Genomic DNA, 17,301 nt, shown 5'->3' on the forward strand with positions numbered 1-17,301 from the left:
AAGTCTGAGAAACTAAGATTGTGTTCTGGATGCTTTTTGGGACAGTGGCAGAGATCCTCAGGCCCATTTCATCAAATTTGAAACACGTAAACTGCGATTTTCAAAATATTTTTTACACATTTCAAACAACATAAACTATGCCAAAACATTAGCATGCAAGAGCCCTGCAGGACTCATAAATATGTCAGCAATCTGAAGCAACAATCGTTTGTGCAGTGCAAGGCCGCCACCATCTGTGGTATGTGTGAAAACAACGTTTTCCTGCAACCAAAGCAGCATCATTGAGCACCGTTTTAGTTTGGCTGTCAGATGTTTGCAAATATGTTCGATAACTTTTTACTTTGCAGTTTTCAAGATGGAGTTACTCTTGAAAGTTTTCACACCAGTTTAGCCTGTTGTGTTGTACTATTTTGGATCTGAACGCCCTTTAATGTTCGAAACTGAGTTAGTGGAGCTTGAAAGATGGGCAGAGGGCCTAGTAAAAGATACTGCGGAGTTGCATCTTGGGAAATGTAGGATCCAGCGTTTTTGGTGCTTGACCCATGCAAGAGACTTTAAGTCAGGATATCTCGGCCTCTGCTGCATCGATTTTGACGATTCTTTTTTTAATCTCTCTCTCGTAAGCCTTTAAACCTTATCGAAGTGCGGTGTTAAATCGCTGGAGTACCCCTTTAATGCCTCCATTTTTTCCCTCAACTTCACTTGTTTCACAGAGTGCTCCCATCCGCCATTTGACTACCGCCAGGCTGTCCTCTCTCTGTCTCACTCTCCTGCTGCCTCCCTCGCTCACTCCCCTCTCACTCCCTGTCTGTGTGTCTGTCCGTCCGTCCTTGTGCCCAGGTTTTTTGAGTTGGCATGGTTCCTGTTTGTTTTCAGCCATTTTGGGGACTTGCAGTGCTCGTAACAAACTGCTTAAATGGCGTCCTCTTGCTTGCTTGCTCTCCCACTCTGTCTCCCTCTGCCTCTCCCTCCCTCTCCCTATCGCTGGGCTTTGTGTATATAAAGTAGTGTGTGTGTGTGTGTGTGTGTGTGCATGAGTGTATGTGTGTGCAGAGAGAGGGAGAGAGGGAACAACACTTCCAAATAAAAAGAAGATTGGATTCAGTTGGGGGGGGGGCTGGGGGGGGGGGTTTAGAGGGGGAGATTCACTTGCTGGAAAAAAAGAGCAAAAACACTAAGAATCGTGTGTCAGAGGCAAAAACTGGAGTGAGAGAGGAAAGAGAGAGCAAGAAAGGGGGAGTGAGTGAGAGAGCGAGCAAGTTCGAGTGTGAGAATCGCTCCTGCCCTCTGTCTTCACACACTGCTGCCTGTATGTGTGTGTATGCATGCGTGTGTGCGCACCGCCTCTCCCTGCGCTCTCTCTCTCTCTCTCTCTCTCTCTCTCTCTCTCTCTCTCTCTCTCTCTCTCACTCACACACACTCAGACGTGCGCATACACAGACCAAGGGGGAGAGAGAGAGGGAGAGAGGGAGTGTGAGGGGAGAGAACACATCGCAGCAGAGATGCAGCAGGAGGTTTTCCGAGGTACGTTCTCTTGTATGCTTGCCTTCCTGAGAGACAGCCAGGGAGAATAAGAGGAAGAGAGGCTGATTTCTGTTGTTTTCCTGCTTGTTTTTCTGCTTCACTCTGCTGCTGTGGCGGTGCTTGCTCCGCGCGTGAAGAGGAGGAAAAGGTTTTTATTTCACCGTGCGTGTGCTGGGGCGTGAGTGTTAGTGGGTGTGCGTATTTATGCAGTGTGTGTTTGTGGACGCGCATTTCTGTGTGTGTGTGTGTGTGTGTGTGTGTGTGTGCCTGTGCTGGGTCTGTCTGTGTATGTGTGTGTGTGTGTGTGTGTGTGTGTGTGTGTGTGTGTGTGTGTGTGTGTGTGCCAGTAACAGGCCTTGTCTCCCTCATCCTCTGTCGCTGGCGCACCACGCAGTTCTTTTTCAAGAGCGATGACTCGTTTTGAGATTGTGATGAAACTTTTAATTTATCGAAGCCTCTTGCGTCTCTGTGATTCACCGCAGACGGAGAGGGGGGGGGGGGGGGTGGTGGCGGCCAGAGCACGTCAGAACAGATTTGAGCTTTTTTGTTGGGGTCTTAACATGGTGTCCCAATCCTGCTCATCAACTTACTACCAACATCAGAGGAAGTGTTTTGAGGGGAAAACTTGCATGTATTCAACGATAAACATCTCTAGTTCTGGTCTCTTATTTCGGTTATGGGCCGCCCAGTTTGTCCTCCATTTTACCAGCCTGTTGTTTTGCTGGAGGTTGTCTCTCGTAGAGCAGCAGAGGGCATATTGATGTCACCAACCCCGTTGTTGTTGCCCGAAGCCTTACTTTTTTTTCCAAAACAACACAGCATCTGCTGCCAACTACTCCACATTCCTGGTTTCCACGGATGCCAAGCCAAGCCCCCTGTGCTCAATGTATGGAATATATGCTGCCACAGGGGTCATAGGTCAGACAATAGGAAGTTTCTCGCTGCTCTGTGGTGTCACACAGATGATGTCGTCATAGCAGTGGCAGACTTTATTTATGTCACTTTGTGTTTGGATCCCACATTAGATAAATCTGCTGTATTTGTCCTCAGGCCTTGTTGTGCCTTGCTACCATGCAAGTTTGCAAGATTGAATTTGTTGGCTTTGTTTTTTTTCAAACGCCACAATCATAAAGGATGTGGACATCTTCAGGAAACGGATGCAGCGCTTCATCTTCTGTTACATGCCACACTTAAACTTGCAGTTTATGGTGACTGTGGTAACACGCAGCACTGGCTTTGCTAATACTCAGATGTTTCTTGGTTGTTCGAGAACTCCGAAGGGGCTTTCACATCCCCTTCAACAGGGACGGCGCATGAAATTGAAAATGATTTTGGGGAAATTACCTCAAAAAGGTCACCGGTGTCGTGTTACTGCTCTCCAGGGGTGCTTTTTCGTGGCCTTACTGTTTCTCCCGTGATTCTGTTGCAGCGAGCAGAATTATGGGAATTACGTGCTGGGCTGAGAGCTAACAGAGCGTGGAGAGTATGGCGTTTTAGACATGGGCAGGTTCGCTGGTGCGTGGAGCGGCATGCGAAAACACCACCATACGACAGTTTACATGTGGGGAGGGGGGAGACAAGGGGGCATGCAGTCAGTCATGCTGAGGGGGATCTGAAAGACAAGGAAACCATGAAATGTGAACATAGGCGAGACGTGTTTGAAGTTACCCCTACCTCCCCCGCTCCCATTGCCACAACCACCTCCGCTCAACCACTCCCCACCCCATACCAACTTCCCTTCCCCAAACCTCCCTCCCTCCCTCTATCCCATCTGGCTGGCTCCACCACGCTCTCTTGGCCAGGGGGGTTGTGGAGAGTTCAGTAGCTGTTCTTGCTAACGATGCCCCCCTACCCACCCACACACACCCTTGTGCGCACACACACACCCTCCTCTTCACAGACCAACTGCTGCTGCGATAGTTGGGCCCCTCTGGCTGCCCCTCACTGGGGAAAAAGCCCAACCGACACCTTCCTCTTCCCACATGCTCCTCGCCGCTGGCTCACCGGCTGGAACATCGGCTGGAACACCGAGGCCCCCCACGTTCTGCCTCGCAGGCACTCCCCTTAACCCCTCTCGCACGCAGGCACACACACACACACACACACACACACACACACACACACACACAAAAACAATGACGGCCCATCATTGCCAAAGAGATAGTTAATGGATAATTCAGAATTATTTCAACTTATTTTCATAGTTTTAATTCCTATCAGTAATAATGACATTGCACTCAGTGACCTGATTTCTCAGAGCTGTGAATGCCGTGACAAAACGAAGCACGAAAAAGAAATACACGAATAGCAGACCGACTTTCTGGTCCAGCTTTGACTTGCAGTACTTCAGGCACCACTGTACTCTGTCAGGTTGCTGTAGTTTTGCGAGCACACACTGTTCCATGAGGAATTATTACCAACCTTTCTGGTGCGCTCACTGTCAGTTTCATCTCAAAATACAGTGATTTAGATCATCGTTAAACTGTGTCGGCTTATTTACAACCTGTCGTTTCACGCCCCGTTTTCCTTTTCCCATCCGATTGTGTCTCAGCAGCATTGTTATGTTCCTAGATCTCAGCTACTACTGTGGGGCGACTGTGGCTCAGGAAGTAGGTCGTCCATTAATTGGAAGGTCGGTGGTACGATCCCAAGCTCCCCCAGTCTGCATGTCGAAATATCCTTAAACAAGATATTAAACCCAGAATTGCTCCTGCTTGCTGTTGTGGGAATGTGTATGAATGTTCAAAAAAACTGGTGGCACCTTGTACATAAGCCGGACAGTATATGAATGTGTGTGTGAATGGCTGAATGTGACTCTTAGTTTGAAAGTGCTTTGAGCGGTCGAACGACTTGGAAAGCGCTACACAAGTGCAAGTCCAATTACTGTTACTGTGGTGAGCACAGGTCCTTTAATTAAAAATGGAGGTCCCGCGGACGGCCGTGAGAGATTGTTGTTCGCATGATCATGTATATCAATCTAAAATAAAGCCCACAATAGCAACATTCATTTTTCTTGCAGCACAAAGCTAAGGCTCTGTGTCATCATATCATTACGTAACGTTATGTGCTGTCCAAAACTGTGCAAAAACACGCCGGAGAAATGAATGATGAAACTATCAAAACTTTGCACTCAGCTTAAAAAAATGTAAATATCTAAAAAAAAAACCAACTAAGTTAAGAAATATTTTGTACACGTTTTTACATTTAAAAATTGTTCATATCAATATTTTTGATTTTATTTTGTGTTAAATGAAAAATGTCAGTTTTTAAAAAAATGTACGACAGAATTTTAATACTTCATCAATTATGACAGTTATTGACCTACATAACTGACTACATAATTGACACGAAGCATTTGAAGATACTCCAAGAGACTGAATCACAGTAAGAAAAAATGTAAAGTAGGCACTAACAGACTATTTCTATTGCAGAGTTCAAAGAGTTAATGGTAAAAGTTCAGGAAAAGCAGAGATGACTTTATTATTTCAGCTGTTAATGACATTTTTTATGAGGCTTTGATACAAATGTTAGCTGCTTACATTCATATTAAAAAGTGAAAGTACATTGAGGGTCACTAAAACAGTGTTAAAACTATAATTTTCTATGATCAGATTCTTAATCCTCTATTATAAGAAGTACTGAACCAAACAGCTGAACACAGTTTATTTTAGAGCTGACTTGAGTTTAAGTTGAAACTGCATTATATTTAAAAAGTTGTGTTTAGATTTTTGAGTAATTTCCTTCGAGATGGAAGATGGAAAAAAAAAAAGAAAGAAACGGCATGGTAATTGAATCGTAACAGTTATTTGTCTGTCAGCACAAGTACCAGTTTCAGTGTGGAATAAACAGATTGCTCAACGGCTGGTTCAAGGCCTTGAGCTGGCGTACCAGCCAAACTACTCTGCCGTCCTGCCTTATGTTATGCAAGGCCACTTCAACAGTGATGTTAGCGACTGATTGACCATTTAAACGCAGTGGATTACTAACAAATCGCTTCCAAGGTCATAAAGTTATCCATGCTTCTCAGATAATGATGGCATCTCAGACCCAAATAGTAGAACTATGCTTTTTATAATTGGCCCCAAAATTCAATTCTTTTTATTATCCTAAAGTGAGTTGGTATTTAAAAGTTAAACTGCCCTGAAGAGGATACCGATCTGCAAGTTTGTGCTATTTCTAATGATTTAAAATTAAAAGAACACAATTCCCAGAATTATAAACCAGTGTTTGTTTTTTTTATTACACATTCGTCATTTAAAATAGAATACATTTGAATCAGTGCATAGCCAAAAGTCGGTGTCTGTTCCTTCTGTCCGTCAGTGAAGATCTTTTGTCACTATATGAAAGGCCAATGCATGCAAGACCTACTAGACTTGCGTAAGTCTAGTAGGTCTTTTATCCTGCACCAGCTGAGAACCTGTTCATGCTATGTGGTTTTGCAATGCCACAAGCGTAAATAGATGAACACTTCATAGGCTGACCAACGTGTTTGTTTGCGCAGAACATCCTGTTGCAGAGAGGTGTGGGAACAGTGTTGCTGTTTATTTTGATTTCGCTTTAGGGTCTTTGCCACAGCCATGGCCACATTTTGTTTGTCTGCTTATTTGTGCGTCGTACAGAAGGATGTATGTGCGTTTATGTGTGTAACCACTTATCTGCACAGCGTTGTTCTGCATGTCCTGTGTACACACTTCTGTGCATACGAGTAAATCCAGCACAGTCAAAGCGCGTTTGAAGCCGCCTGTCACAGTCAGATGGCGTGTCGTGCAGGCTCGGCTCTGTGCGTCACAGGGAGATAAAGAAAAAGAGCGAGGGGGCGTCATACGCATTTCCCTGTCCGCCGCGCAAGCATCAGATGAGATGGTGAAATTTTTAGCCTTCGCACTGTCTCTCAGTGTGTCCGCCCACTTGTAGCAGACTGGCGCTTGCCATAAGGGATTTCCTGCACAACAACTATCGCTCAGCAAATGTGAGTGACAATGAAGGCCTGTTTCAGTGCACAAGAGCAAAATATGGCAAGCCTGGCGAGACACAATTGTGCATCCTTGTTTTTAGACACAGAACTTGAGTAGGCATGGTTTGTTGCTCCCGTGCAACAAAAAACATGTGCGCTGTTTGCACTAAGTACGTCATTAATAGACTTTTGTGTTTTCCTTTTGTTGACAATCCTTCATTCCACCTGTACCGTCGATCTCAGTGCTGCACTCAGATTCACCTCTTGGTTTTGAATGTCATTTACAGGTGGGCCCCTCCGTGTTGGACTACTTTGTTTATGCCTGTCTGTCTTGCCTGTGGGCATGTACGAGTGTATGTACAGTGCTGTGTACACATGCATGTTTGTTTGTGTGAGTGCATGTGCGTGGTTGCATGTTTGTCTGTGTGCTGGTTGTTTCCGTGTGAGTGTTTGCCTGGGCTCCTGTCTGTCTGACAGTGCAGTGTGTCTGACTGTTCCTGTTTCAAACCCCCCTCCCCACCCTCCCTCCTCTTCCTCTCTCCTTCTCTCTGTCTCTTGCTCTCTCACTAACCCTCAGTCTCTTTCTCTCTCTCCCTTTTTCTATCACCCTTTCACTCTCCCTCATCCTCACCCTCTCTCTCTCCCTCCTCTTCCCTCTGCAATAACAGTGCTGACCTAGTTTCTGCCTGTTCAGGGCTGCCTGTGGAATTTTACAGCGGCCTGCCTTCCTGGCTGCTTTGCTGCTTGAAAACGCAGGCAGAAAAGCATGACTGAGGATTTTTCTTCTCGTCGCATCATTATGGCCTTATACTGTCTCTGTTCTTCTCCCCAATCTGCAGACCTAAATAAATGGACCCGTTTTAAATAAGTAATAACAGCAAATTGCCTATCATTCGAGAATCTCCAGCGATCTCACGTTTGAAGAATTTGTAGCAGGACGGCGTTCGCCACCATGGCAGTCGAATTAGGATGGAAATGAGAATAGCCTGTCGCTCATCTTTTACAGCTTAGCTGAGATTGTACCGGATGCAGAGGGCGGAAAAACACCCCTTCTCTGTGCACATGCATGAAATCTCCCTCCCTTCTCCTCTTCCCCTCTTTCCTTCCCTCCCTCCTTTGCCTTCACAAATAAATGGTTAGAGTCATGCCCGGCAAACACTAGCCACTGCCAGGAATGGCTAACAAGGCTCTTGCTCAAATAGCAAGAGAGTAGGACTATTTTTACGTGCATTCGGACCATGCATCCAAGTCAACACTCTATTCTGAGGGGAATCTTGATTAAATCTGAACGCTTTCCAATTAGGCATAGGGAATGTTGTGTCACAGCCGAGAGAGATGGATCTCTGGAATGCCTTTCTGAAGGCTTGGTTGTGGCACGCTGAAATCTAAACCAGCACTGCCGCAGATTCATTCCTTCCCCCTACCCTCTCCCTCCTTTCACTCACCATTCCTGGCCAGAGCTGTTGGAGTTCAGCATTGCTGGGGCATTTAGTTTTCTTTTCCGTTTCTCAAAGTGTTCCACGAGCGTCAGGACTGCTAACTGCAAAAGCTTTGGGTGTTATGGTCATTCTTTTCTTTATGTCGATATGAATTTACTAACATTTATCTTGTCTATAATGCTAATGCATACTGTCTGATGTCTGTTTCAGATTTCGGGGGCTGGTCATGGTGTCCGGTGAGAAGGTGTGGGACCCCCTCCACGCGGGCCTTATTCAGTCACGTCTGAGTGAACAACACCAGGCTGCTGGACTAACTTCCCTCTGCAACATCACACATACTGCAACTAAGGACACCACGTGGCGCCAGCGGTTGCCACCTTTGTCTTCCCCGCCACTGTCATCAGTGGACACCCTTCACCCAGTTCGGGCCTCCTCGCCGTTACGTCTGCCTGTCAATTTCTGCAGTTCAAGCAAGATCGAAGGGCTACACAAACCAGTCTACTGTGTTGGAGTGGCCTCCCGGACTGAAGAAGAGGAGGAGGAAGGGGAAGCTGAGCCGCTGGAGATGAAGGGTAAAAGGCACGGAGGCAGGGGAGAGGCCATGATGGAGGACAGGCTGGAGGACATGGCAGATGGACCTAAAAATGCAAAAATCACCCTAAGCTTCCCACTCAGTGCCGCCCCTCTCCCGGCCTCCCTGACATCTCCAAACCACTGTCGTAGCTCTTCCTCATCTTCACCTTCCCCTCACCGACGGCGGCCATCCTCCAAGAGCTCAGACGAGGGGTCCCTGTGGAAACTGGACGCCACCATGGACGTGAAGCACAGACCTTTTAAGCCTCCGAGGCACGACAGCTCTCCGTCCTCTTCGCCATCCTCCTCCTCATCTCCCATGACTGTTCATTCACTTATAAGGAAGGATATAAAATCTCCGCCTCCCCTGAAGTGCTCCAAACTCAATCCAGAGACTCAGTTTCACAGGTCGCCACCAAGATCCTCCAGCGGGTCTTTAGGTGGCTGTTATGGGGGCGATGGTTGGGATGAGAGGCACAGGGGGACCAACGGTACAGCGTCTCCCTCTCAAACCGCCCAGATCCTCTTCAGTCTGGGCACGTCGGCCTATCAGAGAGGTGGGGATGCAGAGAGGAGAGATAAAATAACAGGAAGACCAGCTGGGAAAGTGGGAAGCCCTCATGGACCAAGTCTTCACCCACCCACCCTCCACCTCCCCCCCCCCTTACCACCGCCTCCTCCTCCCCCCTCTGAGGGCCTTACCGCACCCCCCCACTCGTCTTCCTATCCCCCTACCGACAGCCTGAAGCCCGAGCTGATTTGTGGGGTGTGCCATCGACTCTTCAGCTCGGCCTCCTCCCTGACAGTCCACATGCGGCTGCATCGTGGCAGCCGTGCCCTCAGTTGCCGCTATTGTGGCAAAGTCTTCATCCACAGCAAGAGACTGCAATCCCACGAGACTTCCTGCAGGGTGCCAGGCCTCCCCTCCAACAGCCTGGGCCCTCCTTCTCTCACTGTGCAGCCAAAGGAGGAGCCGCTGGAGGAGGGTGAGGTGAGAGTGGAGGGGGGAGTGATTGTGGGACAAACAGACATCAGCAAGGCGCGGCCGGGGAAGAAAGCGCGGAGCCTCCTGGCACGTATCCAAGGTGATGATGCAGCAGCCGCAGAGCTACTAGCGGGTGATGAGCACCATTTTGTGAAGGTGGTGGATGGCAATGTCATTTACTTCTGCTCCGTGTGCGAACGCTCCTACATGACCCTGTCCAGCCTGAAGCGTCACTCTAATGTGCACTCGTGGCGCCGCAAATATCCCTGCCACTTCTGCGACAAGGTCTTTGCCCTGGCTGAGTACCGCACGAAGCATGAGGTGTGGCACACAGGAGAGCGGCGCTACCAGTGCATCTTCTGCTGGGATGCCTTCGCCACCTACTACAATCTCAAAACACACCAGAAGACCATCCACGGGATTAATCCCAGCCTCATCTCCAGTGAAAAGACAGCTAATGGAGGTTATAAGCAGAAAGCTAATGCCCTCAAGCTCTACCGCCTTCTTCCCATGCGCTCCCAGAAGAGACCGTACAAGACTTACAGTGACAGTTTGCATAATGGACTGCTTCTGCCACCAACTGACGCACCTTCCCTCTCCCTGCCTGGCCTGGGCTGTGCTCTGGGCCCTGGGGACCTAGAAAGCCTCATCAGTGGGGCCCACCCTCAGAGTGTAAAGCCTGACCCGGATGACTTCCCTGATGGCTTCCCAGTTTCTATGTCTGCTGAGCACGGGGACCTCTCGGCACTCACACCCCTCCCCCAAGCGGACACGCCCCAAGTCAGAAAACACGAGAGTGAGGCCCTGGAGTTAGAGCAGGGGAGAGGCAGCTTCAAAATGTCGAGTAGCAGTAAAACCAAAACTCCCAAGACTGGTAGAGTCACAGAAACAAGCATGCCTTCTGTGATAACATATGGCCATACAAAACCCTCTGTCATAGTTCACGGCACAGCAGTGTCATCCTCTGTCATTGTGCATAGCAATCAGGTCACCTCTGGGAGTGAAAAAAGCCCCATGAGCAGCCCGTCCCCTGAAACCAGCAGCAGTCAGACGTCGTACAAGGGCAGCCCCAGGCCAATCAAAAAGCAAAGAGACAGTGCAGATAGAAAGAGGCCAAGAGACAGTTCAGATACAACAGAGGGGGGCGCAAGAGGAAGAGAGGGTGCAGAGACAGGCGGATTATTTCACAAATCACGCAAATCCCACAGCAAGAGCGACATCTTTAACTCAAAGCAGCCGTCAGCATCTGTAGGGCCGCAGGTCAAAGAGGCAGGGCCACTGTGTCAGATTACTGTTCGTATCGGTGAGGAAGCCATAGTGAAGCGCAGCATCTCTGAGACAGACCTTAGGCGAGACAAGAGCCTTTCTCCTCCCAAAACCAAACGGAGCGAAACATCATCTGTGCGAGAAGCCAAGGACGCACGCCACTCTCACTCCCACCACCATCACCACAAACACCGCCTCCACCGCAGAGTCAGCCTGGAAGAAGAGGGCGATATGGAGGGAGGAGAGTGTGAGGAGGAGGTTAGAAAAAAGAGCTCCAAATCGCCTGATGAAGTGAGGGAGTACTACTTCCGCAGGGAGGTGCGTGATCAGGACAGTGACCACGACACAGAGGATAATTTATGGCGGCCTTACTACTCCTACAAGCCTAAAAGAAAGGCCCAAGCACATCTACAGAGGGTCAAGAGCTGGCAGAGGAAACTGAAGTTCAAGCGCTCCATCCGGTTGAAGAGGAGGACAGAGAGGCTCAAGAACCATGTGAATAAAGACACGGAGAAATCACAAGATGAGGAGGAGGATGGGAAGATGGAGGAGGCCGAAAAACTGTCAAAAGCTAACAAGGGAAAAAGAGAAAAGAAAGATTATCTCTCCGCACCCTTAAAGGAGAAAAACAAAGATGCAGAGGAACAAGTTAAGGAGGCTCGTCAAGAGGTTTCCACTCCTCCTCTGCACTCTCCAAAGCCTCCTCTGTCTACCTCAGCGGCTCCTGCGGGAATAAAGAGGCGGCCTTGGACTAATGGTAATGCAGCAGAGTGCGGTACATGCGGCCGCTGGTTCTCAAGCCCCAGGAAGCGAGACAAACATGAGCTGAGCCATCTGCTGGAGTTTGTATGCCTCTTCTGCCGGGCCACGTTCCCCTCAAGGGATAAATTGGAAGACCACCAGAGAGCCCAGCATCCCAAGCCCACTGAGGCGCCACCTGCACCCCTGAAAGTGCCACTTGGCGAACAAGTTGAAGGGGTCGGGGTTAAATCAGTGCCAGAAATCGCAAAGTATGACGAAGAAAAAGGGGTAGGGAGTAATTCTAGTCCAAGTCGCCTCAGCAGAAGAGCACTATCACGACACACCTGTCCACAATGTCACAAAGTGTGCAAGACATCGTCAGCGCTAACTCGCCATATCAGACGCCATGAGTTAAGCAGTTCCCCAGAGAGAGAAAAGGAAGAGCCAAAAACAACAGAGACAGTTGTTAACGCAGTTAGCAGAGACCTAGAGACTGAAAAAGTTCCCAGTGCTCTCTCTGTTTCAGTTATCAGCTACTCAACACCAGAACCGCCCAGCAGTGCTGATTGTTTGGCATCGCAGCAGCATGAGGAGCATCTCAGTGAACCAACGGATCAACATCAGACGTCAGAATTAAGCGCCAAACCTGAACTGACAGAGCTCTCGCATCTAGATCGAGAGCCCAGCCCACAAATTGCAGACCCCACGTTAGAAATCCCAGTTAACCTCACACCCACTAAACACGAATTCACGCCTGCCGCACCCTCTACCCTCCACAGCGTGCTCGTCATGAACGGAGCCGAATGCCTGGACTACCGCACCCCCAGCAAAAAGAATCTAGACAGCCAGATCAACAGAATACCCAGCCCCGTGCACATCGTGGCATCCACCAACACCTCTCCAAATGTGCCCATGACGTCACAGACCAGAATAACCACTGCTGCTCCTCCTGTTTCCATGACAACAGCTCTCAGCTCAGAGGGGGGATTCATGAAACGGGATGGGGTCATTATGGACAGAGAGAGGCAGGGCGGGAGTGGTGTATTTCTACGTCCAGGTTACGAGGAGCCGCCTCTGGTCCAAGATCTCAGAGTTCAGTCCCTGTCCAGGAGTCCCTCTCCCGCTGAAGCACAAGATCTGACCATGTCGTCGATTCTAGCGAGAGAGAGGGAGATAGAGAGGCAAAGAGAGAAAGAAAGGGAGCTGGAGAGACGGAGAGAAAGGGAGAGGGACAAAGAAATTGTAAAAGAGAGAGAAAAAGAGATAGAGAGGGCCCATCAGATGAGTAGAGCTGCACATCCACAGGAGCAGGTTTCTCTCTTGGTCCCAAAAGAGGAGCCCTTGAGCCCTGTGCCGTCCCCCCAGCATATCCCCACTCAAACCACTATGAATGGATCCTCCTCACACAGGCACACTCCCAAGTCCCCCTGCCGGTCCCCCTCAACTATTGGCCTCCTAGCTCAAGCCAACCGCCAGGTTCACTCCAGTTCACAAGGACTCGACAGGCTCACACTGCCCACTGGAGCTGCTGGTGCTGGTGACCGCCCCTCCGCCCACGCTCTGCTTCTCCCCAGAGCCCCTCAGCCACCTGAGCCGGAGCACCACGACACTGTTCCTTCCAGAGATTCCCAGCAGGGGGACACCACCCCAACGGGCTACCCTGCCCAGAATTACCCCCTACCCCTTATTGTGCCGGACAGCTACCGCTCTGGTAAGAAGCAGGAGGAAAACCTGCTCATGTCCTCCTATCCTGCTGGAGCGCTTCCCTTTGGCCCACTGGGGAAAATGATGGTCCCTAATGGCGGGGACCTGGCTAAGCTGCCATTTTATCCGGACCCTTACCAGCTGCTCTACGGGCCCCAGCTGCTGGCCTACCCCTATAACCTGGCCGCTCTTCCTGTGGCTCTGAACATGATGGCACCTGGGGGGGACAAGGTGGAGCCTCTGCCTTTCCTCCCCGCCATCTTCAACTACGCAGCCACCGCTGGGCCCTACATGGGCGCAGCGCCTCACCCCCTCGTGGCAAACCCCAGCCTCTACAGCGGCGGCAGCGGCAGCAGCAAGAAGCAACGGGACAGCAGCAGCGGCAAACCGTAGGACACAGAAGCACTATAAGGAATATAATTCAACGGGGACGGCCTGGCCTGTTTAGGATGGGAGCGGGAGGGGTGCGTGCTCACTGAGTCACTGAGTACACTCACACACTACCCCTGCCTCTCTTTTATTCAGTAGAGATCAGAGCTAGGCGTTAAATCAGGAGTGGGTTGAAGGGAGGAGAAGGAGCAAAGAAACGGGAGAGGGGCCGATATTTAAGTGACGTATCATCACTCCCCTCTCTTTACTCTTGCTCACCTTTCTCTGCGTCTCTCCTGTCTTGCTGTAGTGTGTCGTAGTTCTAGAGCTTGATTAATCTTCCTCTCTGACTCATTATATTATCTATAAGAATAAGAACTGCTAACAGGGTGTGTGTTGTGTGAAAAAATTAGTTCAGTCTGCTTCCCTTTATAGTCACCGCATAACGAGGATAACCGCTCTTCAGGGAAGGCTTGTGTGGGCAAGGATAAGGGATGAAACAGAAGAGACCTTACTCAACGCAGTTGAAGGTGGAGCATTTAGCAACGTGCGTGTGTTTGCACCAGCGAATGAGAGTGCAGGTGTATCCTGTCGTCCATGAAAGTTATATATGAGCATGTACATGCACATGTTTGTGGGGATCTGTGCATGCAGAGGTGGGCTTAAGCAGGTATCACCGCGTATGTGTGAAAGTGTGTGTGTGTGTGTGTGTGTGTGTGTTTGCGAGTGAATGGCTAGATCATTCCATGTGAGACTCACACAGCATTCCTACGCTTGTTGGAATAGCTACTGTAGGTCAATATGTAGAAGTGCATTTAGAAGTGATTCCTCATATCCAAATCATTAAGAAGTCAATGCTGTGGCTGGATGCGAGTCTATGACAATGACAGATCGTCTGAGCTCCTAATGTCTCGACTAACCTGGCGACTTTGTGGCCAGATGGCACTGTAGGATCTGTATAGCGTTCACCATAGTTTATACCTTATGTGCACAAAAATAGAGAAGTAGTGGTCACTTAAAGGGGACACTTGTAGCTGCTTTGGATATGTAGCTGGCCACTGGGTAAGAGTTTAAAGGCTGGTAGACCATTGCACTTCCGTTTTTCATCTCATTTTATTCACATATTAAAAAAAAAAATTAAAAAAGGAAAAAATTAAAAACCAGTCAGCCTTCATCTTGCGTGGCTTTTTCCCTCTTTGATTGGAAGAGGAAAAGGCTCCATTAAATAAGCCAGGGAGAAGAAAGTGACAGCAAGCGAGGAAAAAGAAAAATGGATTCAGGGTATTTCTGGATAGGAAAAGAAATATATGGGCACAAAACTGTTGGACTCTGAGTCAGAAGGCCCCACAAAAATGACTTTGGGGACAAAAACACGTCCCCAACTGAAAAGGGGGATTGGAAATAGCCCGAACTATTTCCCCTCCTGTCATTTACTAAGAGGTAGGAAAAAGGCTGAGCTTAGCAGCCAAAGTGGTGGCCGAAACTCCCCCAGGTGCCCTCCTGGGGCCTTTTTGTTACGTGTAATGTTATCTCTATATGTTTGTTTTGTTAAACTATGTTGTTGTTTATGTTGTTTAGCCCTCTTACCAAGATGGAAATGGCTTCAGTGAAAAGGGGGAGTAAACGTAAAAATATGAATGTAAATTTAGTCATGAGGTTAATGAAGTACAGCTGCATTAATGGTAGAGTTGGTTTCAGTTCCTTTTTGTTTCTGTTTTTGACACAAATAACCTGTTAAAGAACCGTATAACGTCTGGTATGCATATATACAGTAGTCCTAGGAACATGTCAGTAAACTTGGGTTCTGTATCCACAAAGCATGAGCAACACTTGCTTCCTAACCGTTTATATCCTCAGCAAATCTGGCATTGTGCGCACAGCTTTTTGTTTCCTCTGATATTTTCTTCATCTTCCATTAATCTGTTAATATTTTTTTTTATTTCATTATAGACCGCAGTTTGGAAAAAAGAAAATCCATAAAACTAGCTGCCACATCTACAGTCACTATCCAGGAGCTGTTTAATTCTCCCTCTTCCCTCAAGCATACACACTGCACCACCTCTAAATGAAGTGTGCGTGTGATGGTACCGGGGCACCGTTTGGTTCAGGCAGGAGTGTTTTAAACACATCGTGACCAGCTGCAGGGGTGCACAGCATCCCCTCGAGTGTGGTTACAAGCCTTTTTTTTTTTTTTTTTTTGCGTGTAGGCGTACGTGTTTCGTGTACGAGAGTGAGTGACTGCGCGAATATGAAAACCAAAATAAATCTGCCTGAGCAGCATATCCCTTGGCAGTATACGGGCCACTTTTTTGTTTTGTTTTGTTTTGTTTTTGTGTCCTATGACACTTTTCTGTGGGTTAGTTTCAGTGTAAAAAAGCCTTGCTGTCTCCAACACACTATCTGAAGCCATTCCTGTAGATGGACATGTTTGTGTTTTTGGACCATTTCTTATGCCATAGTTTGCCATCATGGTTATCATACAGACCAAAAGCATGCAAATCGACGTATTGTAGTGACTGGACTGGAATCTGGTGGTAATATACAACTATTTACTGTATGTTTTAGTTTAAATGAATGTGCCTCTGCTTTGATATTTAAATAATTATCTATAGTAAGATGTGGATCTGCCAGATTTCAACTGTTAAGGTGCCTTGTTATGGCATAAGAAATTTGACTAGCAAACGAGCGTTTTGTTGAGAAGCGACAGTTTGATTTGGAGATAGATTTCATGGCTTTGTTTGCTATGAAGCTGTTCATAGATGTAGGGGTGTGGCTAAACTGTTTTGGTATCGTGTACATGTCTAGGGTAATACTGTGCCATATAGAGCCCACAAAATATGTTAATGTTATTTTTAAAAGATGTTTTAATGTTGCCTGATGACTTTGTCTTTAGATTTGATACAAAGGCTTGTAGCCACAGCTCTCCCAAAGTCTGTAGTCTCCTTTTCCCTCATTCTTCCTTTTCTCTCTCTCTCTCTCTCTCTCTCCCCCCTTGTTTCCGTCTCCCTTTCTTTCTCTTTGCTGCAATCAAACAAAATAAAGTATTAACCTGATGACCCAATGAAATTGACTTTAGTCTGGACTCGTGTTTTTTTTATTCAAATTTTCCTCTTTATCAGCAGCTAAAGGATTCACAACAAACAGATACAAATACTTAACTTCACGCCTGTTTTGGTAATTATATATAACAACAAAATCATGTGCTTAAAGGAAATAGATAAATAAACAAGTCACACATAAAACCAAAGCATGTCCCAAATAAATAAAATATGAAGTACTAAAATGATATAACACTGTAAATGGGAACATTTACACTTTTACTTGTGACTTGTTACATTGTTTACAAACACACATAATAAACAATTTAACTTGTCATATAGCTTACAAACATAGGAAAACAGTAAAATTCCTAACTTGTTATATTGTCTACAAACATAGGAAAACAATAACATTTCCAAATAAAAATGTATCCTGTTCCTTCCCAATGGCTGTATTTCACAGGCATTAGTTTCAGATACTATAAACTAAAAACTAAGAACAGGACAAGTGCATGTGTCCCACATAAAGTCTTTTCTTTGGGGTTTTCATGGTTGTTTTTAAAATGATGTCTCTTATTTATCTTTACAGGTTGATCTGGAGCTCTTCATATGAACCAGGTTGCCTGTTTTCACATGGTTTGATCCTTTCTGCGAATTCTCCAGTGAAACGAACATTTAATGTTTCGTGACTTTATGAAAGTGAAGCAT

General features: G+C 47.4%; 1 protein-coding gene across 2 annotated transcripts; it reads left to right on the top strand.

Moving 5' to 3' along the window:
• Positions 1 to 1,417: 1,417 nt before the first annotated feature.
• On the top strand, positions 1,418 to 16,625 carry zbtb4 (zinc finger and BTB domain containing 4). Of its 2 annotated transcripts, none has more exons than XM_042512776.1 (2): positions 1,418 to 1,524; positions 8,128 to 16,625. In XM_042512776.1, exon 2 carries the CDS (start codon positions 8,144 to 8,146, stop codon positions 13,577 to 13,579), a length of 5,436 nt encoding a protein of 1,811 aa, XP_042368710.1. In that variant the 5' UTR covers positions 1,418 to 1,524; positions 8,128 to 8,143; the 3' UTR covers positions 13,580 to 16,625. The 2 variants fall into 2 exon arrangements, with proteins under 2 accessions (XP_042368710.1, XP_042368711.1); XM_042512777.1 differs by lacking the exon at positions 1,418 to 1,524 and adding an exon at positions 1,592 to 1,672.
• Positions 16,626 to 17,301: the final 676 nt, after the last annotated feature.

The sequence above is a fragment of the Plectropomus leopardus genome, chromosome 23 (assembly GCF_008729295.1).
Source record: "Plectropomus leopardus isolate mb chromosome 23, YSFRI_Pleo_2.0, whole genome shotgun sequence".
In the NCBI taxonomy this organism is placed as follows: Eukaryota; Metazoa; Chordata; class Actinopteri; order Perciformes; family Serranidae; genus Plectropomus; species Plectropomus leopardus.